General features: G+C 44.5%; 1 protein-coding gene across 1 annotated transcript; it reads left to right on the plus strand.

Moving 5' to 3' along the window:
• The first annotated feature begins 1,854 nt into the window (after nucleotides 1-1,854).
• On the plus strand, nucleotides 1,855-22,731 carry LOC105501452 (N-acetyllactosaminide alpha-1,3-galactosyltransferase-like). The gene is given in 7 exon segments (XM_011927427.1): nucleotides 1,855-1,934; nucleotides 6,398-6,433; nucleotides 8,746-8,811; nucleotides 9,847-9,885; nucleotides 9,887-9,961; nucleotides 17,424-17,561; nucleotides 22,038-22,731. Coding segments are annotated over 7 exon segments (1,128 nt in total).
• Nucleotides 22,732-27,738: the final 5,007 nt, after the last annotated feature.

Here is a 27,738-nt window from a genome sequence, read left to right on the forward strand (position 1 = left end):
TATCAAAGGCATGCTTCTAGCTGAGCTCTGGCTATCTCTAAGAACTGGCTAGTTGTAGAAGAGGACATTATCCCGCCAGCCAGAGAGGTTTTCGAAGATGTGAAAACATCATAACATATAGCCAAGAAAAAAACATGTATGCAATACAGCCACCCCTTCGTTTTGGCCATCAGAGTAGTCTGCCACCTCACTCTCCATGCTGCTGTCAGCTCTGATCCACCCTCCACACCCCAGCACACAGGCAGACATCTCTGCATGAAGTTAAATCTGGTTATTCTCTGGCTTTTGAGGTGCTTGTGACTCCCTTCCCTCCCTCCCATGCCTTTCACGGTGTATTTGCCCTGTCCACCATCCTGTTGCCAACTAGCACCCCTCCTTGGATCCAGCCATGCTGAGGTGCTAGTATTTGTCTTCTTTAATGCTGTCTGTTTAAATATAAGAAGTTTTATCTCCTGTCAGCCTGTTACAGATGTTACTCCCAAAATAGTCTCATTCCTTCTTTTGGTGCTTTTCATCCTTTTCCATCCCTCTTTATCCCTTGGGACTCAACTTAACTTTTACCTACACAGTGAACCTTCCCTGATCAGCCACATTAAAGTACTTCCTGGCCTGTTATTCTTTACACAGCACTCCTGCTTTTTAAAACAATTTCACACAGTGATCGGGAAATATCTATGCACCTGCTATGCACCAATGTTTTGCTTGCCTGTGAGTGTGATGGGGCTACACTAGGGGTAGCTGGGAAGTGGATGAGGCCTAGCTTGTAAACCCAGGGTCATTTTCCCCTCTGAGCAGGGGAATGTGTTATCAGTATATCAAGGGCATGGAGCTTGGGGTTGGGGTGGCTCCTCACAGTCACGAGATGAAATGTGGGGCGATCAGACTTGGAAGGCAACTGGAGTCCCTGGGAACCATGTACAGCTACTTCCATTGTCTCCTACATCCATGGCAGATAGGGATACCTCCTCTCTGACCCCCAGTATCGCCTTAGCACCCTTGCCAATGTAGGCAGCCTCCTCTATTAACCAAATTGACCTGATCTGCCATTGCAGGTCTATGCAATTTAAGGTAGAACAGACTCCTCGGCTCTAGTTAGACCATCCTGAATGTATTCTTTTGGAAAGAATTAGGTGGGCGTGTAAATTAGTTCAACCATTGTGGAAGACAGTGTGGCGATTCCTCAAGGATCTAGAACCAGAAATACCAGTTGACTCAGCAATCCTGTTACTGGGTATATACCCAAAGGATTATAAATCATTCTATTATAAAGATACAGGCACACATATGTTTATTACAGTACTATCCACAATAGCAAAGACTTGGAACCAAACCAAATGCCCATCAATGATAGACTGGATAAAGAAAATGTGGCATATATATGCCATAGAATACTATGCAGCCATAAAAAAGGATGAGTTCATGTCCTTTGCTGGGATGAATGATGGATGAAGCTGGAAACCATCATTCTCAGCAAACTAACACAGGAACAGAACACCAAGTACCACATGTTCTCACTCATAAGTGGGAGTTGAACAATGAGAACACATAGACACAGGGAGGGGAACATCACACACTGGGGCCTGTCAGGGGATGGGGGGCTAGGGGAGGGATAGCATTAGGAGAAATGCCTAATGTAGATGCGGGTCGATGGGTGCAGCAAACCACCATGGCACGTGCATACCCATGTAACAAACCTGCACATTCTGCACGTGTATCCCAGAACTTAAAGTATAATAATAATTTAAAAAAAGAATTAGGTAAAAACATTTTTTAAAAACCACATCTCACTCTGAAGTTCATTGATTTAATCTGTTCTCTTTTTTTCTCCCTCTTCTTTTATCCTAGGAGAAAATAATGAATGTCAAAGGAAAAGTAATTCTGTCAAAGCTAGTTGTCTCAACTGTGATCATTGTGTTTTGGGAATATATCAATAGGTAATTATGAAACATGATGAAGTGATGTTGATGAAAATACTGCTTTCATTCTATCCTACTAGTATCATCCAAGTCGCCAGGTAGAATTGAAATTAGGATTAACTAAAACCATAAATAAGGGATTCCACCCTTCCTGAATCCCTAAGCCCTGGACTGTCTTTAAAATCATTAGCTCTCCCAAGGGACTTCTGGCTAACTACTTATCTTCCTTCCTGCCTTGTTCCTAATATCATAATTTTTGTAATAGTAGGCTAGATCCAGAGAAAGAGATCAAATTAAGCCCAATGTAATTTTAAATAACTCGTATAATCAAATATGGAAATTACCTTAAGAAATTTCAGACAGGAATTCCTTGAGAAATCCACCCTGAATTTTGAAATCCTAAAATATTTGCAGAGTTTAAAGGAGCAATTTAAGTTCTTGACTTTTGCTGCAAAATACATACTGAGTTGCTGGTGATTCGTTTGTGCCTGGCTAAAATCTTTGAGTGTGTGTGCCTGTGTGTATGTGTGTTTAACTTTGAAGATCAAAATGAATTAAGCATTTCTAAGTTTTCAAATTAGTCTTTGGATTCACCCCAAATATATGAGCTGCCTCTGTGCCTTTTGAAACTACAATGCCTTGGAGATTCCAGCTGGAGAGGCTTCTGACAGAAGTCTTCACAAGCAGCCACAGAAATGCCTGATGCCTTTGACTCAAAAGACTGGAAAAGCTCAGCCTTAAGGTTCAAAAAGTCTACTGTACAACTGAGTTGTACAGAGCTATTTTGGTACCATTAATATTTTCATAGCAGAGTGTTTCAGTGGCCCCCAAGTTCAAGATGGTAGCCTGGATTAACATTTGAATATCTCTTTTGATTCTTTTTTTTTTGAGACAGAGTCTCTCTCTGTCTCCCAGGCTGGAATACAGTGGTGCAATCTCGGCTCACTGCAACCTCTGCCTTCCAGGTTCAAGCAATTCTCCTGCCTCAGCCTCCCAAGTAGCTGTGATTACAGGCGTGTACCACCACACCCGGCTAATTTTTGTATTTTTAGTGGAGACAGGGTTTCACCGTGTTGGCCAGGCTGGTCTTGAACTCCTGACCTCAAATGATCCACCCACCTCGGCCTCCCAAAGTGCTGGGATTACAGGTGTGAGCCACCATGCCCAGCCTCTTTTGATTCTTAAATTCTAAGATTTGATGAGCTAGGAGGACTGTCTTGGTTACTAAAAATGGAACTGTGCCTTTAGGTGCATGAGTAGCAGAAGAAATCTCCTAATGCTGGAGCCATTAGTCCCTGTGGTGCTGCATGGATGTAACCACTTCTGGAATGTTGCTTTGTTTCGTTCTGCACAACTCATTTTAAGAAAAACATGACAAACTAGCATATGACCAAAGTTAAAAGGGTCTGGAAACTAGGTCTTTTGAATTGAGAAAACTGAGGGGATTTAGTTCAAAGAAGAGATGACTCAGAGTTTGGTGTGGGGACCCTGGGACTCTCTTAGGCAACTGAGGGCTGAGGACATTTCCCACTCAGACTCTAGATCTAGAATGCCCCTTGGGCAAGTTACTCAGCCACTCTGTTCTTGTTTAGTTTCCCTATCTTTAAAAACTGGAGATAACAGGCTGGGCATGGCGGCTCACACCTATAATCCCCAACACTTTGGGAGGCCAAGGAGGACAGATTGCTTGAACCCAGGAGTTCAAGACCAGCCCTGGCAAAATAGGAAGACCCTGTCTCTACAAAAATAAAATTAAAAAATTAGCCAGGCATGGTGGTGCGCACCTGTAGTCTCAGCTACTCAGGAGGCTGAGGTGGGAGGATCACTTGAACCTGGGAGGTTGAGGCTGCAGTGAGCTGTGGTCCTGCCAGTACACTCCAGCCTGGGTGACAGAGTGAGGCGCTGTCTCAAAAAGAAAGTTGGGGAAGGGATTATAATAGTACCTGCCTCATAGGGTTGTTGGCAGAATTAAATAAGTTGTTGTGTGTAAAGCCCTGGGAAGCAATGCCTAGGGCTTAATAAACACTCAGTAAATGCTAGCTGTTATCCTCCTCCTCCTCTTCCTCATCATCATTTCAGTTCAGGCCACTATAACAAAGTACCATAAGGTGGTTTAAGCAACAGGAATTTAATTCTCTCAGTTCTAGAGGCTGGGGAGTCCAAGATCCCCAGTGAGGGCTCTTCCTGGCCAGCAGATGGCCACCTCCTCCCTGTATCCACACATGGTGGCGAGCAAGTAAGCTACTGCCTCCTCCTCTTCTTGTAAGGACACTAATTCCTTCATGGGAGTCCTACTCCCACAACCTCATCTAAACCTAATTACATCCTAAAAGCCCCACTTCTAAATATCATCACAGGCAGGGCCTCCACATATGAATTTTGAAGAGATACAACATTCACTTCATAACAGTCATCATCATCATGATCTGTTCCAGAGGGCAGAACAAAAAAGGGGATTTTGGCAAACAGAAGAGCTCTAGCAGCTGGGAGAGTCCAACAGAAGAACAACTGCCCTTTGGGGTTCCTGGCTGGAGTCAGAATGTCTGCTTGGATAACCTTCAAGCTCTGAGTTTGAACACTTGATTAGATAACTTTGGTGTTTGGAATTGTAGCCAAAGTTGTACGTGCATTACTGAGCCAAAGGCTCAAACGTGCATGTATACACCGGCCTCTGAGAAAGAGGGTTACTTTCAGTTCTGGGCATACTTTCTCTGCACGGTGGCCACAGCAGGTTCTGGCTGCTCTTCAGGCCAATCGTCTGGCACCTGGACTCTGGCCACAACATCCTCTGATGTGCAGAATCCACTTGAACATCTGCAAGAAACTTCAAGGGCAGGAGTTGTTTTTTTGTTGTTGTTTTGTTTTGTTTTGTTTTTTGCCACTTTACGAATTGGCCACATGATAGCTTGAGTTGAGCTGAGGACACTAACCTTACACAGGTAGGCAGCACTAAACTAAAATGGATTAAAAATAACTAACTGAAACATGTCAACCAATTAGTAAATAGAAGAATTGTCAGTAAAACGTATTGAAAGAATATCATCTAGGATAGCATTTGATTTCAGGCTGGAGGAAAAAATAATCTTCGATTTTTAGAGAATTAGAGGAAGCCTTCAAAATTATGATGAAATATCATGATGGTGGTGATCATGATAGGAGCTCCTAGTTATTGAGTGCTTGCATGTGCCAGGACCTTTGCTATGCATTACCGCCGATTCTTTTTTTTTTTTTGAGATGGAGTCTTGGCAGGCGCATCACTTGAGGTCAGGAGTTTGAGACCAGCCTGACCAACATGGTGAAACCCCGTCTCTACTAAAAATACAAAAATTAGCCAGGCATGGTGGTGTATGCCTGTAGCCCCAGCTACTCAGGAGGCTGAGGCAGGAGAATCCCTTGAACCCGGGAGGCAGAGGTTGCAGTGAGCCGAGATCATGCCACTGCACTCCAGCCTGGGCAACAGAACGAGACTCCATCTCAAAAAAAAAAAAAAAAGAAAGCTCAAGGAGGCAAAAATTATGTTGGAGAAGGATCTATTGTTTTGCATCCATTCACAGATATTTATTGAGTACCCACTACGTACCAGGCACTGTGCTAGGATCATATCAAGCAAGGCATTGAAAAGGTGGCATTTGAGTGGAGGCTTAAAGCATGAATACGTGTTTAAAAGCCACTGCAATGTGGATATTGCTGTGACCATTGTGCTGTTGAAGGATTCTGGAGAGGAGGGTAAGGAGAAGGGTTGTTGAAGAGATATGAAAAGTTGGTGAGCCTGAATCTATAAATCCATGGCCTGAGTGCCAGGTAGGATTCTGAGTGCTAGGATGCAGCACTTGTAGGGGCTTTAAGAGTCTCACTGCCTTCACTAGTTAAAGAAATGCTTTTTGAGGCTGTTCTATTGAAGGCTCTGAGTTGGCCATGGCATTAGGCTCTGTAGTTGATGCTTTGTTTTCTGGAGGAAGATAAATCCTGGGGGAAGGATGTCTGGGCCACGGCTTTTCCATCCTTTCAGGGCCTTCGTTATCACCAGATACCTGAGTAGGTGGCAGGAGAGGACCCATCTCTGCAATGGAGAGCTGTCTTAAAAAAACAAACAAACAAACAAAAACAAAACAGAATTTGAGGCCAAGCGTGGTGACTCACACCTGTAATCTCAGCACTTTGGGAGGCCAACGGGGGTGGATCTCTTGAGCTCAGGAGTTTGAGACCAGCCTGGGCAACACGACAAAACCCCGTCTCTACAATACACACACATACACGCACAATTTGAGATTTTGCAGAAAACCGTTTCCCCTTGAGATCCTGAAGTGAAAATTTCCAGCCTCCTGATGTCATTGGTTATATCTCAAAGGAAGGTAGAAACTGGGAAGCAGCTAAAACCCAGGCTCTCAGCTCAGCCCCGGGCTCAGTGATAATGGTTATAAACTCACCTTTCTCAGAATTAAAAGTAACATGATATGTTTTTATTTCTCTTTCGCTTTTAGCCCAGAAGGCTCTTCCTTGTGGATGTATCGCTCAAAGTAAGTGCTTTGAATTCTAGATTTCTAGTGGATGTTTTCCCCAGTCACTCTGGCACCCCCTACAGTCTGTTCTTCACATGGCAGCCAGCCTTGGTGCTCGGCCAAAGTGGGAGGAGTGGGTGGATTCCTGGGATCTGGAAAGTTATTTCTGCAGTCTCCCTAAACTTATCTGTATAGAACCATGGCTTGTATCTTGCCCTCAGTTCTCCTCAAAGTTCTCTTAAGTGGTGTCATTTGGGGAACATTCCTGTCTTGCTGATAAAAAGTATCTGGGGAGATATTGTCTATTATTCTGCCCTTTAAATGTTATATAAAGACCCATGCAAGAAATTGCTCTAAGAATAAGAATCAGGAAAAAAAAATTGAGCCTCTTGAGAAACTAGTGTGTATCACTAAAATTTTCTTATTTTTTGAAAAGAAAATGAGAGCCATGTAAACCTTTATATTTCCCATGGTTGGGTTGGTTGTCAGAAAGCTCAGAGCAAAGTATTGCACTTAACTGCTTGTACTTGCCCCAGCCTTCATTTCTGATATAATTTATCCCTTGGTATGAAATCCTGGCTTTTATGCCCACATGCCATGTGACCTTGGAAATTTGCTGAAAGCCACCCAGCCAGTATCTCAGCTCTGAAATGAAGGTAAAGGTGAAACTTTTCTTTAGAATGACTAAGGTCAGGTGAAAATACATACCTGGGTGACTAAATCAATGTATCTCTTTCTGTTCTCTCTTGTGTTTTTTTATTCTCGTGTTGTTTTTCTGTTTATTGTACCTACGTATTGGAAGTCATCTCAAACACTTCCAAGAGTTAATGGGCTTTAAAACAGGTTTCATAATATTATGCCTGGGCTGTGGCTCAAGCCTGTAATCCCAGCACTTTGGGAGGCCGGGACGGGTGGATCACGAGGTCAGGAGATCGAGACCATCCTGGCTAACACGGTGAAACCCCGTCTCTACTAAAAATACGAAAAAAAACCAGCCGGGCGAGGTGGCGAGCGCCTGTAGTCCCAGCTACGCGGGAGGCTGAGGCAGGAGAACGGCGTAAACCCGGGAGGCGGAGCTTGCAGTGAGCCGAGATCGCGCTACTGCACTCCAGCCTGGGCGACAGAGCGAGACTCCGTCTCAAAAAAAAAAAACAAAAAACAAACCAAAAAAACATAATATTATGCCTGTTCATGAGTTACTTCACCACTGTATTTGTCCATCGGAAGGGCATTGTATCCACCGGCTTTCCTCTTTCCCCATCCTCCAGGAGGCCCCCACCGTTTCTTTCCTTTCTTTTATTTTTATTTTTTTTAAATTTTCTGAGACGGAGTCTTGCTCTGTCACCCAGGCTGGAGTGCAGTGGTGCCATCTTGGCTCACAGCAGCCTCCTTCTCCTGGGTTCAAGCAATCCTCCCGCCTCAGCCTCCCGAGTAGCTGGGATTACAGGCGCCTGCCACCACGCCAGGCTAATTTTTTGTATTTTTAGTAGAGATGGGGTTTCACTGTGTTGGCCAGGCTGGTCTTGAATGCCTGACCCCAGGTAATCTGCTGGCTTTAGCCTCCCAAAGTGCTGGGATTACAGGCGTGAGCCACCGTGCCTACCCCCGACCTTGAAGAGAATTTCACAACGAATGAGAGTGTGGAAACTTTCTCAAATGGGTGGCTACAGCGGCTTCTAAGTAATTTCCTGTACTTCTTGTTCAGCGACCCTCAGATTTCCTGAGGCTGTTACTGCTAACCTTTGGGCAACCTGAATTTTTCTCTAGACTTTTACAGCAAGCTGAATTCTGCTGGTTTCTGCTAAAGAAACATGGAAACATGTATTGGTTTTTCATGAAGCCTATGACTTGTTACAGTCATTTTCAACTCATAAAGCTCTTTTATGTATGCTATTTCATTCAGTCTTCAAAATTACCTTTATGGTAGGTCTATTATTAGTATTATTAACTATACTTTTTGGAGGAGAAAGTCAAAATTCAGAGAGGGAAAATGTCCTATCACAGTCACACAGCTAATAAGTGGCAGATCTAGAACCCAGGTTAATGCATTAATACCACCCCCACTCCAGCCCCTTTTTCCCTTCCCTTCCTCTAGGGCCCCGAGGATGAGCTGAGGACTGGGGGCTGCCCAAGGGAGAAGAGACTGAGGGAGCTTCCGGTCTGTTCTCTCTCATTTAGCTAGAGTGTCTCATTTCTGTCTGTTTTATAAATTGGCGTTTTAAGTTTTTTTGTTTTTTTAAAGTAATCTTGGCTATGAAAAGAATTTGGAAACCCTAAGTTTGAGGACACCACATTTTCTAAAAACATTTGTAACGTTTTTCATTTCTTAGAAACCCAGAAGTTGATGACAGCAGTGCTCAGAAGAGCTGGTGGTTTCCGAACTGGTTTAACAATGGGTAAGGTGATCAGACAGCAGTCGGTGTTTGCTCACCCACCTGGTGCTTGCAGAGGGTCCACACACAATGGTTTCATGTTCATGACCTTCTCAGTCACTCATCTTTCTTGCTTGTTGAAGTTATATGAAGAATATTTTGTGAGTGGGACTAGGACATTTAAGGGTTGGTTTTGTTTTTGAGACAGGGTCTCGCTGTCACTCAGGCTGGAGTGCAGTGGTGCAAACATAGCTCACTGCAGCTTCAAACTCCTGGGCTCAAGTGATCCTCCTGCCTCAGCCTCCCGAGTAGCTAGACTATAGGCATACACTACCACACCCAGATAAATACATTTTTTGTTTTGTTTTGTTTTGTTTCAGTTAACTTGGGGGCTGAGGCTTGGGCTGAAGTTTATTTTTTTATTTATTTTTTTGAGATGGAGTTTCTCTCTTGTTGCCCAGGCTGGAGTGCAATGGCGTGGTCTCAGCTCCCTGCAACCTCCACCTCCTGGGTTCAAGTGATCCTCCTGCCTCAGCCTCCCAAGTAACTGGGATTACAGGTGCCCACCACCACACCTGGCTACCTTTTTTATTTTTAGTAAAGACGGGGTTTCACCATGTTGGCCATGCTGGTCTCGAACTCCTGACAGGTGCTCCGTCCACCTTGGCCTCCCAAATTGCTGAGATTATAAGCGTGAGCCACCATGCCTGGCCTGGGCTGAAGTTTAGATTGCAGAAAAGACAATCATAAACTAAAAATGTTCTTAGAGGAATTGTCTTATCAAATTTCCCTCACCCCACTGAAATAACCTGGCGGTTGCTGGGTCATTACGTTGCTAACTGCGCTGACTTGGAAGGGTAATGAGGTGAGTACTGCATCTTTTCATCAAAAATACGTCTTTGTGAATAAATGCTTAGTGCCTAGAGCCTTCTTCTGGTCAGTTCACTTAATGCATGCATAATCTGCCTTGGAACATATTTCCACAAGATATTCACCAGTTCTCTGACCACCGCAGTCACCTTCCCTGCCTTACCTGGTTTACTTTCCCTTTGTACTTAGGATCCACAATTAACAAGAAGAAGAAGAAGACATAGACAAAAAAGAGGAAGAGAGGAGACCGAAGAAAGGAAGATGACACAACAGAGCTTCGGCTATGGGACTGGTTTAATCCAAAGTAAGAAAAGCGGCGTTACTCCCTGTGCAGCAAATCCATGGCCCTGCAGGAGGTGGTGTGGCAGTGGAGGCAGCAATGCCGCTGAGAACATTCCTGATTTGGGAGAAAGACCCTTAGCACATTAGACCTTTAACAGTAGACATATGTGTATGTGCATCTCTTTGATTGTGATGTAAAGTATATTTCTCACTGTGAGTTATGGTCAAAAACACTGTGCTAGGCATTGTGTTAGGGAAAGGAGACAGGAGAAATCAATCAACATGGTTATATTTGAGAAGTTCATGGTCTTATAGGGGTTGTTACTGTAAAACTAGTATTTGCCTAGATCGGTAGGAGGCAGGATCAACTGGAAGGTGTGGTCCTGGGAGTGAGGAGATGGGAGCTGTCCAGGGTGACTTTGAGACCTGAGAGACTGGTGGGTGGTGGTGCCATTGGCCAGAAAGGGGACTGGAGGAGGAGACACAGGCCTCAGAGCTGGGGGATGTGGGGACCTCCATTAGGAATGCATGTGGATGTAGGTGCTTATGGGACACCCGGACGGAGTCACAGGGTGCTCCTGAGCTTGGCAGATGGTATGTGCTGGAGATGTGCAGTGAGGTATCATCAAAGTAATCAGGAGAGAATGGCATCATTTTTTTTAATTTAAATTTTTAATTTTTATTCATTTTGAGACAGGGTCTTGCTCTGTTACCCAGGCTGTAGCGCAGTGGTGCAATCGTGGCTCACTGCAGCCTTGACCTTCCAGGCTTAGCCTCCTGAGTAAGGAGGTTTGGTGTGTGCCACCATGGCTAGCTCATTTTTAATTCTTTTGTAGAGACAGGGTCTTACTATGTTGTCCAGGCTGCTCTTGAACTCCTGGGCTTAAGTGATCCTCCCGCCTTGGCCTCCTAAAGTGCTGGGATTACAGGTGTGAGCCACCATGCCCAGCCTGAAAATAGCATCTATCCCATTGTGAAGGATCTTGGGCTCTGGAAAGACTGAATGTATTCTGGCAAATTCTCTCATTGTTTGGGGATAGGGGATCCATGCCAGTGTGGAGGGATGGGACTTTTGGCTTCCCATATGTCATTTGATGATCTGCACAACAGGGTAGGCATCTCTGAAATGCTAAATCACTCATAGAAATGTGAGAAGATGGAAGCATTGTTGCTCTGATAAAGCCCCTTAGATGGGGGATTGAGACTCTCCCAGGGGCAGGCTAGATGGGCCAGAGATGGTTCCTAAAGGCCCTTCTAAGGAGAATGGGGCAATTTTACTGTGGAACTTGTGCTTTGCTGAGCAGAACTTGGGAGGTGGGGCTGGGGCTGAATGACTGGGGGCAGAGAGGAGGGACAGACCACAGTCACCAGCTTTCACCCTCTCCACTCTTCCCCTTGCATGGCTTTGTCTCCAAATGAGTAGGGAGCAGATATTTGTTTTTAATTTGTCATTTATTTATTTATTTATTTGAGACAGGGTCTCACTCTGCCACCAGGCTGGAGTGCAGTGGCACAATCATGGCTCACTGTAGCCTCCACCTCCTAGGCTCAAGCAATCCTCCCGCCTCAGCCTCCCAAGCCACTGGGACCACAGGCATGCACCACCATGCCTGGCTAATTTTTGTATTTTTTGTAGAGACAGGGTCTTGCCATGTTGCCCAGGCTGGTCTTGAACTCCTGGTCTCAAGCGATCCGCTGCCTCAGCCTCCCAAAGTGCTAGGATTACAGGCATGAGCCTCCACTCCTGGACACAAGCAGACTATTGAAAGAATGTTGGTTTGAAGTGGCACCAAATGTAAGTCTTCTCAGGGCACCTAAGTCTATTTCTTGCATAAATGAATGATTAGATGAAGGAATGCATGAACAAATAAATATACTTTGTATAAATGTATCCTTTTTGGCTCACGCCTGTAATCCTAGCACTTGAGAGGCCGAGACAGGTGGATTGCCTGAGCTCAGGAGTTCAAGACCAGCCTGCACAACATGGTGAAAGTCTCTACTGCAAAATAAAAAATCAGCCAGGAGTGGTTGTGGGCATCTGTAATCTCAGCTACTCAGGAGGCTGAGGCACGAGAATTGCTTGAACCCAGGAGACAGGTTGCAGTGAGCCAAGATCATGCTACTGCACTCTAGTCTGGGCAACAAAGCAAAACTCTGTCTCAAAAAAAACAAAGGAGTATTCTTTTCTGTAAACTACCTAAAACCACAGTATATCGTGCATATTTCCATATAAAGGTCACTTTGCTTCGATGACACCACATCCTCATTTGTAACTGTCTCCCGAGAGGGGCAGCCCCCTCTTCCCAACTGTCAGAGATTAGAGTTTATGGGAGCTAAGTCCAGCATCCTCTTCTCTGTTCTTTAGACACCATTTTCCAATGTGCTCTCATACATTTTCATGGCATTAGGTGCCATTAGTGAGATTAGATACCATCCCATATTTAAATGTTTAGCCTAGATGTTGCCTTCGAGCTGTGACTTGTGTCTACCTGCTTACCTGACATCTCTGCATGTCTCACATGGCCAGAACAGATTTCTCAATTCCACCCCACCCTTGCTCTCCTCACTTCCCATCCTAGTAAATGGCTCAAGACACATAGTCTGGGAGACCTTTTCCTCTGTCTACCTCACAGTCTAATTCATTAGCATGTTCTGTCAATTCCTCCTCCAAAATCCTTTCCACTTCATCCCCTTCTCTCCACTCCACAGCCGCCATGCCCTCCCTGTTCATGTTGCCATCAGCTTTTCTCTGCATCCTTGTCTAGCCAGCCTGCTGTTGCTTAGAGGGAATTCAGTCAATAATGAGTTGTGTTGGACACAGTGGCTCGTGCCTGTAATTCCAGCACTTTGGGAGGCTGAGGCGGGAGGATCGCTTGTGTCCGGAAGTTCAAGACTAGCCTGGGCAACTTAATGAAACCCTGTCTCTACAACAAAATAAAAAATTAGCTAGATGCAGTGGCGCATGCCTGTAGTCCCAGCTACTAAGGAGGCTAAGGTGGGAGGATCACCTGTATTCCACGTCTTTTTTTAACCTACTCCATGATTCATAGATTTTTAACGCTTCCAGCTGGGCATGGTGGCCCATGCCTGTAATCCCAGCACTTTGGGAGGCCGAGGTGGGTGGATCACCTGAGGTCAGGAGTTTGAAACCAGCCTGACCAACATGCAAAACCCAGTCTCTACTAAAAATACAAAATTAGCCAGGCGTGGTGACCCATACCTGTGATCCCAGCTACTCAGGAGGCTGAGGCAGGAGAATCACTTGAACCCGCGAGGCAGAGGTTGCAGTGAGTTGAGATCGCGCTATTGCATTCTAGCCTGGGCTACAAGAGTGAAACTCCATCTGAAAAAAAAAAATAGAATTTTAACTCTTCCTCTACCCGCTCCTTGGGTACCAAAATGTATCATAAATAAATACATAAAATTTAAAAGCTGCCAATAACCTAGGGAGGTGTGTGCTTTGGTTAGGGGGCCCTTTTATTTTGGGGGAAGCTTTTGTGGAACTCCACACACTGGCATCACACCGTTGCATGCCCTATGTGGAAGGAAAGCATCTGAGCAGCTCTTTCCTGGCACTTTTTCCTCTCTTTTTAGTGCCTCATCTTTGTGATCTTGGACTTCTCTGACAGTTGAAATTGTCAAAGACTAGCTTTTCACATGTGTGAGCTGCCCTCCATCACTTCTTTTTTGGGGGGTTTTGTGGGTTTTGATGACTAAGACTCCTTGATGCAGCGGTTCATCCAGGAAGCTGATCTTGATCTCATTCTCCTTCCTCCCCCTTCTCCCCAGCTGCCTGCATTTTCAGGCTGCTGTGTGGCTTTGTAGTCAGGGTCACTGACTTGTTGGAATTGTCAGTGGAATCAAATAATTAACAGCTGGGAAATAGAATATTTTAATTTTTAATGTTGCTACTTTTTCTTCCTGCTTGAAGGAATCCAAGTAACTAAACTGGACTCCAGTTTTCTGACTCAGTCCTTCTAGAAGACCTGGACTGAGTGATCATGTAGTTGAGGTGTGTGTAGCAGGTGGACCACCTGCTGGGACTGCGAGATTCTCAAGGGGAAGGACTGGGTCTCATTTATCCCACCTCAGTGCTTAGCAGGATGACCTGGTATACAGCAGGGAACTGGGAAATGTGGGTCGAGGGATCAGGCACCCCAGTTGGGTCCTTTATATAAATTAAATGGCAAAAGGCTCCATTCCCTTCTCCTTCTTTCCTACCCTCCACTTTATCTGCAAAATGGGAATGATGATAGCACCCACTTCGTAGAGTGGTCATGGAGATCAAATGAGAGAATAAAAGTCAAGCACTTAGCCCCTGGTGCATAATAAGTATTAAATAAGTATACCTTTTCCTCCTTTTCCTTTTTTAAAAATAGCATTACCAAATGTCCAGCTTATACACAGTTATAAGACTTAGCTAGCGGGCTAGGTTAGAACTACTAAAAGATCTTTGACAGGCTAAAACTAAGATGCAATTAGTGAGATGAGATGAACAAGATAGTTTTAAGTTCAGAAATGGTTACAGAAGTATAAGATAGCTGCGTGGGTGGTTTTCGGTTTTTGGTTTTTGCTTTGCAATCTCGTCATTCAACAAAGCTGGGAGTTTTATAGAACTAAAAGCACCATGTAAGCTACTAAAAACAACAACAAAAAAGGCTCATCATTTCTCAGTGTGAATTGACAAAAATGCCAATGCAAATAAAAATAATTACTTTTTATTTTATTTTGTTTGTTTATTTATTTATTTATTTATTTATTTCGAGATGGAGTTTCACTCTTGTTACCCTGGCTGGAGTGCAATGGCATGATCTTGGCTCACTGCAACCTCTGCCTCCTGGGTTCAAGCAATTCTCCTGCCTCAGCCTCCCAAGTAGCTGGGATTACAGGTGTGCGCCACCACACCTGGCTAATTTTGTATTCTTTTAGTAGAGACAGGGTTTCACTATGTTGGCTAGGCTGGTCTTGAACTCCTGATCTCAAGTGATCCACCCGCCTTGGTCTCCTAAAGTGCTGGGATTACAGGCATGAGCCACTGCACCCGACTTATTTTTTAAATGGAAATAGTATTACCTTTAGATCTGGACAAACCTGGGCTTTAACCCCAACTCATCAGCAGAGGAATGAAAAGTCATATAAGAAATAGTGTACGTGGTGGCTCAGCTCAGAGCATGGTCTCCAGAGTCAGATGATCTTGTTTAAATCCCAGCTTTAACCCCTACTAGCTGTGCAACCTCAGGCAAGTTATTTGACTTCTCTGTGCTAGCTTCTTCATTGATAAAATGAGAATCAAAATAGCACCTACCTCAGAAGGGTGAGCCCTTTGCACGGTGCCTGGTCACAAAGGAATTGCTCAGTGTGTGTTAGCTGGCATCATTAGTGACCAGCTGCTTGGCCTTTGACAAGATAATAAGCTGCTCTGAGACTTGGTTTTCTTACCTGGACCATGGACAGGACACATTGCAGGGCTGTTGCAGAGACTAAGTGAGAAAGTGTACGTGATGGGTGCCTGGCACAGGTTGGTGCAGAGTGCATAATAGCTTCTTTCATGATTGAAAGAAACCAAGGGCAACTGTGTCCTCCATGCAGCAGGCGTATCTGGGGTGCTGAGGGCAGAGCTAAGTCTTAGAGTTTGAGACTCCAGACAAGATGAGTCAAACCAGGAGAGCACCCTGAAAGTGTTTCCCCTGTCTGCCATCTAGACCAACTTGGGGCAGTTTCAGCATTGGGGGCGAAATGTAGGAAACAGGTCACTTCAAGCTGTGATGGAATCTGGGAAGCAGACCAGATGTGATGCCTGGGGATGGGGTGCGAGGGCAGAGTCAGCTCAAGAACTGCAGGGTGCAGCGTTGGGGAACAAGGGACAGGAGGCCTGAGAGGAGAGCTACTGAGGCTCCTCTTCCACTCCGAGGCTGGGGTGAGGCAAGGGAAGACCCAGCTGCACTCACCAGCCTCGCTGTGGGAAAAACCCAACTTTGCTGATGGGTGGGAGGGTTCTGTGAAAACCCAGGGCTCCACTGGCCGTGCTGGCCTGAGGTATTTGCTAACCTCACCTTTGTCAGGTGAGGCCCTGACAGCCTCACCAGGGCCACGGCAGTGCAACCAGCAGGGATCACCAGGAGTTTGCCCCAATCACTCACCTTCCTGAGGTTGAACCAAGACGCTGCCCATAGTGAATCCAGTAATACAAGCAAATGCCAAGCAGGGTGCCAGGCCCATATTGAGGTTTGAATCTAAATGAGCCTATACCAGTCTCTGCTTCCCAATGGGGAAAATGCAGCCACCTCCCGAGCCAAGAGGGAGTCAAAGCCTCCCCCTGCCTGGAGTCCTCACACTGGGGCCCCTGCTGCTCTGTGCTTTCTGCATTTACCCTTCAGGGCTTCAGGGTTTTGGGCTTTGTCATAGCTTCCTGTGTTTGACCTTGCCAAGTCCCGTTCTAGCTCTCTGAGCACAGCAAAGCGCCCTCCCTCTCCTCTCGCCCCTTTTGTGTGCCTAGCAAAGAGGCTCCTGGTCTAAGGAGAAGGTCCTTGCCGGAGCCCTGGGCTCCACTCTTGGCCTTGCTGGGCCTCTATCAAGTACCTTCCTTTCTGGTGCCTTCGTCTCCTTGTTTGTAAAGTGAGCAGTAACATCAGAATCCCTTTAATCTGGGGCCCTTTTTGGTGAATGACCAGATTCTCACCCAGATATCCCTCCTGGCAAAAGGCAAATGGAAACAGCTTTTTCTCTTTTGAATCTAATGTCACTCTCTCATCTGCCTGTATCAAGGCTTAGGATCTCTTAGGCTCAGATGACATCCACAGGAATAAATAACACCTAAAGTTGCTACTGGTAGCTTAGGAAGGGGTTGGGAAAGTAGGGAAAGGGGTTTAGAAGAAGGAAGAGAACAAAGAAAGTAGAAGAGGAAAGAAGGTATGAGATGTAGAGATAAGAGCCTCATAAGGGACCCCCAAAACAGCCCTCAGAAGGCTGGGCGCAGTGACTCATGCCTATATTCCTGGCATTTTGGGAGGCTGAGGCTGGTGGATCACCTGAGGTCAGGAGTTCAAGAGCAGCCTGGCCAACATGGTGAAACCCCATCTCTACTAAAATTACAAAAATTAGCCAAGTGTGGTGGGATATGCTTATAATCCCAGCTGCTTGGGAGACTGAGGCAGGAGGATCACTTGAACCTGGGAGGCAGAGACTGCAGTGAGCCAAGATCCAGCCACTGCACTCCAGCCTGGGTGACAGAGGGAGATCTGTCTCAAAAAAAAAAAAAAAAGATAGCCTTCAGAGGCACCTGAGCCAAAACCCCCTCTTCCTCACCCAGAAGATGCTACCCCTGCAAATGGCACACCTGCCAGCCAAGTGTTTGGTGCTAAGCTACAGTCAGGATTCAAGGACAGTCCCTGCAGATCATAGCTGACCCCTCTCTTCTTTGGATAGTCTCTGCCCCACAATGGCAAAGCTGCCCTGACTCAGGGAACTCTCTGTTTTATCACCAGGAAATGCCCAGAGGTTGTGAGAGTGACCAGATGGAAGGCGCCGGTTGTGTGGAAAGGCACTTACAACAAAGCCATCCTAGGAAATTATTATGCCAAACAGAAAATTACTGTGGGATTGACGGCTTTTGCTATTGGAAGGTAGGTGTCACTGATGAAACTGTCCTTGACTGTTTCTTGTTCCACTGTCAAGACATTTTTGTGGAGACTCCTGAACTGATGGAGGCCAGCCATGATTTTTTGATTTATTAGATAGAAGAATGTTTTCATGGAACTGTTTCAGTCTCCTTTCTGCTGAGGCCCTAAAATGCTGAGAACAAAATAATAGTAGGTAAGTCCACTCATTCCTACCTCAAAATGAGGGAATACATGTCTGTTCCACCCACCAAGCCCAGGGTCAACAGCGTACCTACAACCACCTCCTCCCTGACCACCACGGCTTCCTTTAGAAATTCCACAAGTGCTAGCTGCTAGACAGCCCAGAGTGCATCATTCTTTTTCCTATGCTCTATGGCCCAGGATCAACTACAAAGAGATTTATAGCAAGCTCTAGGTGCAGCGTGACCTAAGCACAGTGGCTTTCCATGCTGGAACACAGCTGACCACTCTTCCATGGGTTCCTCAGATCACTTCTACTTTTTCTCTCATGGAGGATTTGGCCCTAGAAGATTTGCTGGTCAGAGCTTGCTCTTCCAAAGGTTGGATATGTGCCAGTTTCAGCTCCCTTGTTCAGAACATACGATGCAGAAAAACTACAATCATTCTTTCTCGAAAGTTCTAGCTCTAGGCCGGGTGCAGTGGCTCACGCCTGTAATCCCAGCACTTTGGGAGGCCGAGGTGGGTGGATCACAAGGTCAGGAGATCGAGACCATCCTGACTAACACAGTGAAACCCCGTCTCTACTAAAAATACAAAAAATTAGCCGGGCATGGTGGCACATGCCTGTAGTCTCAGCTATTTGGGAGGCTGAGGCAGGAGAATCCCTTGAATCTGGGAGGTGAAGGTTGCAGTGAGCCAAGATTGTGCCACCGCACCCCAGCCTGGGTGACACAGCGAGACTCTGTCTCAAAAAAAAGAAAAAAGAAAAAAAAAAGTTCTAGCTCTAATATTAGTTATTGAAGATAATCCATTTTGCTTTTTTTGGATAATTTTCCTTTTTTTTTTTCCAAAATAAAACTGAAAGTCCAATTTTCCTATTTTTTTTCCTGCCCTCTGGGCCTTTCCCTCTGTATCTCTTCTGAAGAAGCTTCATGGAAAGTTGATTCTTTGCCTTGTATAAAGAGAGTTGAAGGCTCAGATTGATTTGAGCTTTGCAAGGTGGGGCTTAAAGAGAGCTCCATAAAGATCTGATAGCTCTCCAGAGATAACCTTCCCCAACCCAGAGCCCAGCAGCTATTACCGCTCTGTCATTCACAATACCAATCAAGTTCTAATGTCACTGAATGTGCAGATCCTAGGGACCTATGTGGTCTCTCTAGCAGAGAAAGGTGACTGTGGAGTTTTGACATGTTTACTAGAAGAATCTGTACTCATATAGGCTGGGAGCCACCTAATTAGATTAGGTGAGCCACCCAGCTCACCGAATCCTTTGGCACAAAAGGGGCTAACCCAGCCACGTTGCAGATTGATTTGATCCTGGTGTTTCCAAAAAGAACAGAACATCGCCCAGTGCCCCACAACGGCTTCAGCCATCCAATTCCAACTCTGCAGAACTAAACTGTAAATCGCACATCCTGGTGAAAGCACTCGGCCCTCAGCTCTGAGACAAAAGAGGACTGCTTGTACTCAGCAGCAATAGATCTCTACAAGTGGATTTTGACTTTTAGGAGGTGTAATGTTTGGTTTGTTTTCAAGCAACAATGCATGGAGCCAACTGCAATGCTTTAATCTCTTAACAATGTAAAACCTCACAATGACTCTCCCCTGTACTCAACTCTACCCACCCCCCCACCCCAGTATTGTTTCCCAAGCTTCACGGCACAATAAATTTTTCTTGAAGTCCCAGAATACTGAAGGATTTCCTCGCCACTAGCCGTAGAGCCACACTGAAGTCCTTTTTTATATTCCTCAGATGTCTTTTCTCCATTTAAAGAATCAGTACTATAAACCCTTGGATTACCACATACCAACATTAAAAGCACACTTTATTTTGGTAACAAAGAAAGGGAATCCAAGCAGCAACAAAAAGCGAAAAGAAGTGCCAGTCATTATTACTCACAAAACACCATGATTGGCCAGAAGTGTGATCAGCACATTAAATTCAGTCCACATGAGTTTAGGGTTTGATCAAGTTGTATGAAAACATCTGGTTTATTCTTCCTCTTCCTGGTAATCTCCACAGCATAGCTTCACAAATAGTCTATAGCTTGGGCTTACAGAAGACTCCAATAAAATGTTTTTATTTTCTTTTCTTCTTTTTTTTTTTTTTTGAGATGGAGTCTTGCTCTGTTGCCCAGGCTGGAGTGCAGTGGCGCCATCTCAGCTCACTGCAACCTCCACCTCCCTGGTTCCAGCAATTCTCCTGCCTTAGCCTCCCAAGCAGCTGGGACTACAGGCATGTGCCATCATGCCCAGATAATTTTGATATTTTTAGTAGAGACCGGGTTTCACCATATTGGACAGGCTGGTCTCAAACTCCTGACCTTGTGATCCACCTGCCTTGGCCTCCTAAAATGCTGGGATTACAGGCATGAGCCACCTTGCCCAGCAATGGGGGACAGCATGCAATGCTTTTCAAAGGAATAGATAAATAGTTAAAATACCACTAAATACCTACTAGAATGGCCAAAATTCAAAACACTGACAACACCAAATGCTGACAAGGATGTGGAGCAACAGGAACACTTATTCATTGCTGGTAGGAATGCAAAATGGTACAGCCACTTTGGAAGACAATTTGGCAGTTTCTTACAAAACTAAATATACTCTTATCATATGATCCAGCAATCGTACTCCTTGGTATTCACCCAAGTGAGTTAAAAACTTACGTCTACACAAAAACCTGTACATGGATATTTACAGAAGCTTTATTTCATAATTACCAAAACTTGAAAGCAACCAAGATGTCCTTTGGTAGGTGAATAGAAAAATGAACTAAGCCACATCCAGATAATGGAATATTATTCTGTGCTAAAAAGAAATGACCTATCAAGTCATGAAAGATATAAAAGAACCTTAAATGCATCTTACTAAGTAAAAGAAGCCACACTGAAAAGGCTACATGCTGTATGCTTATATGACATTCTGGAAAAGGTAAAACTATGGAGACAGTAAAAAGGTCAGTGATTGTTTGGGGTTGTTTGGGGAGGGAAGGACTAATAAGCAAAGCTCAGATAATTTTTAAGGCAGTGATGATATTTTGTATGATACTATAATGGTGGATACATGTCATTATACTTTTGTTAAACCCTTAGAATGTGCCACACCAAGAGTGAACCCTAATGTAAACTATGGATGTTGGGTGATAGTGATACGTCTGTGTAGCTTCATTGATCATAACAAATGTACCACTCTGGTGCAGGGATGTTGATAGTGGGGGGATGGGGGCTGTGCAAATGTGGGAGCAGGAGGTATATGGGAATTCCGTACTTTTGGCCCAATTTTTTTGTGAATCTAAAACTTCTCTAAAAAATGTAGTCCTTTTTTTTTTTTTTTAATTTTTTTATCTTCTCTTTTCATCTATGTTTACTCAGCCACCAAACGTGGCTTACTGCTAACATAGTCCTTTTTTTAAGATAAAGAAAAAGTAGTTAAAATAAGGTTAAATCAGAAGTTGCTCATTCTAGTATTTGGATGGACTAGTATTTTGGATGATGGTGTGTGGACAATGGATTGGTGTTTTAGGTGACTAGTGGGAGGCTCATAGGATGACTATGTAACATGAAAGCAGATCTAGATCTCATAACTCATTCTCTGTATCACACAGGACAAGCGAGTTCCGCTGTTTGGGCTTAATGCATCCCCAGTGGATCCAAGGGTCACATCACCCTTGTACCTGGTCTGGCAGTAGCAACATTGGGGTTTATGTTAAGGCTTTTGAATTGAGCTCAAGAACTAGTACCCCCTTTGACTGTCCAAAGTCTGAACCAATTGGTAAATTGGACAAAGGGGTAAGGAAGGCAGAGAGTGGTAAATATCACCCTCATTATAGTTAAAGCTCATATTGGAGAATGTGGCTTATATCTGCAGGCCCTGCACCTCCTAAATATTCAACCCCCAGAGTTAGAAAGACTTGAGCAACCAGGCATCTACAGGCCTCTGGATGTGAAAATAGATCCTGTACTAAGCTTCCTGCAAAACCCAGAGCAGTTGAGAACACATGCTGTCTTGGACTGGCTGGTTCCTGAAAGCCAGAGGAGAGGAAGAATAGGGTAGTGCATGTCTAGTTCTAGCTGCTCTTCCAAAATTGGCAGTCAGGTAAGTCATTCCAGCTTCCCACGGACTGAGTGACTGAATAGTGGAGAGTAGCCAGGAGTATTACACTAGCATGAAAACATACCCAGGGTGGGAAGAGATCATTCCTCTACTAACTATAAAATACAGACATGATTATAACAACATGTGATTTCTTTCAGGAATCCCAGAGGTTAAATGTTTTGCTTTTCTTCTTTGTTTCAGATATATTGAGCATTACTTGGAAGAGTTCATAACACCTGCTAATAGGTACTTCATGGTCGGCCACAAAGTCATATTTTACATCATGGTGGATGATGTCTCCAAGGTGCTGTTTATAGAGCTGGGTCCTCTGCATTCCTTAAAAGTGTTTGAGGTCAAGCCAGAGAAGAGGTGGCAACACATCAGCATGATGCATGCGAAGATCATCGGGGAGCACATCTTGGCCCACATCCAGCACGAGGTCGACTTCCTCTTCTGCATGGATGTAGACCAGGTCTTCCAAGACAATTTTGGGGTGAAGACCCTAGGCCAGTCAGTGGCTCAGCTACAGCCCTGGTGGTACAAGGCAGATCCTGATGACTTTACCTAGGAGAGGCAGAAAGAGTCGGCAGCATACATTCCATTTGGCCAGGGGGATTTTTATTACCACACGGCCATTTTTGGGGGAACACCCATTCAGGTTCTCAATATCACCCAGGAGTGCTTTAAGGGAATCCTCCTGGAAAAGAAAAATGACATAGAAGCTGAGTGGCATGATGAAAGCCACCTAAACAAGTATTTCGTTCTCGACAAACCCTCTAAAATCTTATCCCTAGAATACTGCTGGGATTATCATATCAGCCTGCCTTCAGATATTAAAACTGTCAAGCGGTCGTGGCAGACAAAAGAGTATAATTTGGTTAGAAATATCATCTGACTTCAAATTGTGCCAGTAGATTTCTGAATTTGAGAGAGGAGTGTTCTGGTTACTTCCTCAGAAAAGTAACACTTAATTTTAAGTTAAAAAAAAAAACGCTAATGAAACACCAACATGGCAAACCCATACCATTCCTCCTTGTAACTTGAGGCTTTGTAATGTGGGAGAATGAATCTAGGGTAATCAGATTCATTACCCTAGGGTAAATCAGATTCATAGGGTAAATTCCCAGTGATTTCTTACCTATTTTGGGTTTGGGGGAAATACTATCAACTGAACCAAAAACAATTTGTCATAGGCAAAGATAAAGCCAGAAACACTCTACACATGCCACATAACATCTGGAGAAAAGGGTGCTAAGGGAAGCGTTTGGCAGCAAGATATGATTGTAAGGGGTTGTCCCTTGAGTTCAATGCCTGCCTATTTCCGATGGCTCTAAAACAACATGAAGTTACTGTGCAGCAGAGCTCTCAGTAAAGACACCATTTGCCTTGGCAATCCTCAAAATGCTTCAATAGCAGATTGCTTCAGGCCATCTGTAGTCCGTCCTTTTCTCATCAGGATGTTGTTTGACTTCTGTGCGAAAAATTGGTGGAGTGTCCTAGTAGATATCATGGTGGTGCGTGATCAGAGTCCCAAGGAACCTGAATGAGCCAAGGTGCCCAGCATGAAGTCAAAACAAAGCCTTGACATGAGTTTGCATGAAATAGCAAAGAGAGAGTGGAAGAGAGGAGCCGATCACTGTGGGGCAGTGCCACCCTGGGGGCACTTAGGGTATGGGGTTGGTGCTTAAATACATCACGGATCCAGGCACTGAATGAGAGGAAGTGTGGGTGATTTCCAGCCTCATTGACCCTATGAATGACAAGCAGTGGGGACTTGAACAGAAGATGTTTCTTGTGTTGCCTAAGTGGTATTCAGTCTACCAGACTGCAACTTGCATTTTCTAATCCTTGGCAAAGAGATGTGGATGGTGTCAGAGAAGGCAAAGGCCTGCAGTGGATTGAAGAGGCTTGCAAGCAGTTCCGTTTCTAGGATGTGGGCTTCATCAGAGGACACTCGGTCATCAGCTGGTCTCACCACTTAGTCTAAACCTCAGGGTTCCTCAGCCCCTCGTACCCCAACTTGGAGGGCTGAAATCCAGAAGTAGACTGGAGAAACAGCCCTCCCAAAACCTCTTGTTTTCTCCTGCTCCATCTGCACTGTGGAAGTGTAACAATTAGGCATACTTGGCAAAACGGTTAATTGATTTTGTAACAGAAGCATGAGCCATAACAATGGGAGATCTAGTATCATGACTGAACAGTTTAACATTCAATTCCCTTCTCTAAGAGAAGCTGTGAAATCCTACATATTATTTAAAGTTAACCAAATCAACATAAAGGAAGTTAGGAGGCAACATGTACATATGCACATATCTTTGTATTTTGCTTGTGTTCCAGTCTAGGTCATTTGTTTCCATTTTCAAGCAATTTATTTGAAAAGCCATTGCACTAGCCTGTTGTATACTGCAATGAGCTTCTTTTATAAAATGAAACTTAGATTTTTCTTGACCATTTCACTGTGCCTCTTACTTCATTTCTTGCCAAAAAATCTGACATCCAACAAAACAAAACAAAACAAAAACTCTGAATTAGTGGGCTTTAAAAAGGAAAAAGTAGGGCTTTGAAAAAGGAAAAGTAGATCACACATCAATTAAGACTCCTGCTTCTCTATTAGTCAGGTTGTCTTGGATTCAGTCTGGAGTAGGGAGAGTTTAAGAGTTTTTAAGTCCTGAACCAAAGAAATGATCTAGCCTGAAAGTTTAGAGCAAAGGACTTAAGTTTACTTTTAAGTGAATTTCTTGATTTTTTAAAAAAAACTTCATTAAAGTTTAAATCTCCAAAGGACAATTTCATGATCTTGTTCATCGTTATTACTAAACTTTTAAAAAATTTTCCCAATTTACAATTAAATAAATTATTTTCTCAGTATATTCTGGTCTGGTCATGGATTGTGCATTTCCTCCCAAAGATATTCAAAACTGTCAATTAGAGAATTTCAGGTTTTCAGACTCAGAAAAGTCCTCACGCAATTCTGAAAATGTTATTACAAAAATAGAACAGACTTGGGATTCCCAAATTTTTGTTTGTTTTTGAGACAGGGTCTCACTCTGCCACCCACGCTGGAGTGCAGTGGTGTAATCATGGTTCACTGCAGCCCCAACCTCCTGGGCTCAAGTGATCCTCTCACCTCAGCCTCCTGAGTAGCTGGGACTACAGGCACTGCCACTCCCCACTAATTAAGAAAAAAACTTTTTTATAGAAATGGGGTCTCACTGTGTTGCCTAGGCTGGTCTCAAACTCCTGGGCTCAAGTGATCCTCCTGCCTTGGCCTCCCAAAATGCTGGGATTACAGGCATAAGCCACCATGCCCGGCCAAGGGATTCCCCAACTTTTAAGCAACAAATACTTATATAGAGCTTTCCACAGCAATGCACTGAAATAATGAACTGCCAGTGAAAGAATCATTAGGGAAAGGCTTGCCCCTGAAGCCCACGGTGGAGCATCAGGGCAGAGGAAGAAAACAATGCCATCACCATATCTGGGGATTATTAGTCCTGACCTCTGGGGAATATATCTGGTCAAGTGGGAAAGTCTGGATATCCAACAGGTGTACTTGTACTAAAAAATTTAAAGATGACCAGGCTAATTTAGTGAGATGCCCTGAATATACAACAGGGCATGATTACCTCATAGTGGAGAATTAATCTCATTTCATAAAGGAGGAAGATGAGGTCCAGAAGGGTTTCAGACTCAGAAAGGTCCTCATGTCCTTCTGAAAATGTGTCCACTATTACAAAAATAGAACAGACTTGGGATTCCCAAATTTTTGTTCATTTTTGAGACAGGGTCTCACTCTGTCACCCATGCCGGAGTGTGGTGGTATAATCATGGCTCACTGCAGCCTTGACCTCCTGGGCTCAAGTAGTAAATTGTAGGTGACTGACGTGGGCTTCATCAGAGGACAGTCGGTCATCAGTTGGTCCCACCACTTAGCTAGTCTAAACCTCAGGGTTCCTCAGCCCATCATATCCCAACTTGGTGGGCTGACATCAAGGAGTAGACTGGAGAAATAGCCCTCCTATTAAGTAACCTTTTGTAAGTGGTAAGTGACTGAACTGAGGCTCAAAGCAGGGAAACTCACAAGGACAGATATGCTGACAGTGCATTCAGAGGGCCATGTTTCATATCATGGAAAGCGCAACTATATATCTTCCCAGGCCTCTACCATCTCCCACTTTTTATGCATTAAACCTACCCCAAATGCATTAAGTAAGTTTAAAAGCATCATGTTAAAAAAAATTGGTTAGGCATGGTGGCTTAACCCCCGTAATCCCAACACATTGGGAGGCCAAGGCAGGTGGATTGTTTAACTCCAGGAGTTTGAAATCAGTCTTGGCAACAGGGTGAAACCCCATCTCTATAAAAAATACAAAAATTAGCCAGGTGTGGTGGTGTGTGCCTGTAGTCCTAGCTATTCAGGAGGTTGAGGTGGGAAGATCACTTGAACCCAGGAGGTGGAGGTTATGTGAGCCGAAATTGTGCCACCACACTCCAGCCAGGGCAACAGAGACCCTGTCTCAAAAAATAAAATATTGTGGCCAGGTGCGGTGGCTCAAGCCTGTAATCCCAGCACTTTGGGAGGCCGAGACGGGCGGATCACGAGGTCAGGAGATCGAGACCATCCTGGTGAACACGGTGAAACCCCATCTCTACTAAAAAATACAAAAAACTAGCCGGGCGAGGTGGCGGGCACTTGTAGTCCCAGCTACTTGGGAGGCTGAGGCAGGAGAATGGCGTAAACCCGGGAGGCGGAGCTTGCAGTGAGCTGAGATCTGGCCACTGCACTCCAGCCTGGGCGACAGAGTGAGACTCCGTCTCAAAAAAATAAATAAATAAATAAATAAAATATTGTTTTCATTCTTACCTTTACATTGTGCATGGAGGGCTGATGTAAGCACCACGGCCATGCACTGAGCGGTTATATCAGGGCAAGGCTTCAGGAGGTGTGATCAGGCAGAGGAGTAGGTGGAAGGAACAAACCATACTTCCTCCTTCCACTCCACCTCAAATCTGGGAACCACATTCAGTCGAAAGGGGAAAAATGTGTTCAAGGCCTGAAGGATTTCTCTTTGTCCCTCTTTGCTCTCTCTTAGCCAAAGCCACCACTGTTAGGAACCTCAACTATGGCAGTACTTATAAGCACTTATTTAATGTACTGTTTGTTAAATGTGCCTAATGTAAACAAATAACACTGGCATGATTGCATATTCACAAACATGAAAAGTCATAGAAAGTGAATGTGTAACACACTACACATACCGTTTAAGGAAAGAAAAGAGTCAAGTAGGGATCCACTGGCGAATATCTGAGATCTGAAAGAGTGGTGATCCAGGATTTAAAACCAGGACTGTCTGCCTATAGATTGTCTTACTGTGCTCTTTCCACAGCTCCATACTTCTTTCTCACTCTGTTTTACACACACACACACATACACACACAAACACACACACACACATTTTAACCATCTTATTGTTGAAATTGGGGAAAACAAAGAAGTTAACATCAAAGCTCTCAATGCCTTTGTTAGGCACTAAAGAGAGGGGATTTAGGAGATCCCAAACTCTTTAAAGGCAAAATGTAAGTCTAAAATTGGAGAAGCAGGAACATGACACCTGACCAGGCATAGGTAGGACCAGGGCTAAGGGAGTATGAAAGAAGGATGGCTCAGGGAGGTGGAAGAAGCCTCAGAGAATCTGACTCTGAACTGAGCTTTGAAAGGAGAGAAGGGGTCACTGCGAAGAGAGGATGGAATGAGGTTTCAGAGGGGAAAGCAGCAGGTCTGAAGCCCAGACTGCTGCAATAAGACCTTCATGGAAACCGATAGGAATGGTGCTTTGGGACCGGATGAAATCACCCAGCAGAGCCTGTGTGAAAATGGCTGGCTGACCACCCCATATTCACC

This window comes from Colobus angolensis, unplaced genomic scaffold (genome assembly GCF_000951035.1).
Source record: "Colobus angolensis palliatus isolate OR3802 unplaced genomic scaffold, Cang.pa_1.0 Scaffold71, whole genome shotgun sequence".
NCBI classification, from domain to species: domain Eukaryota; kingdom Metazoa; phylum Chordata; class Mammalia; order Primates; family Cercopithecidae; genus Colobus; species Colobus angolensis.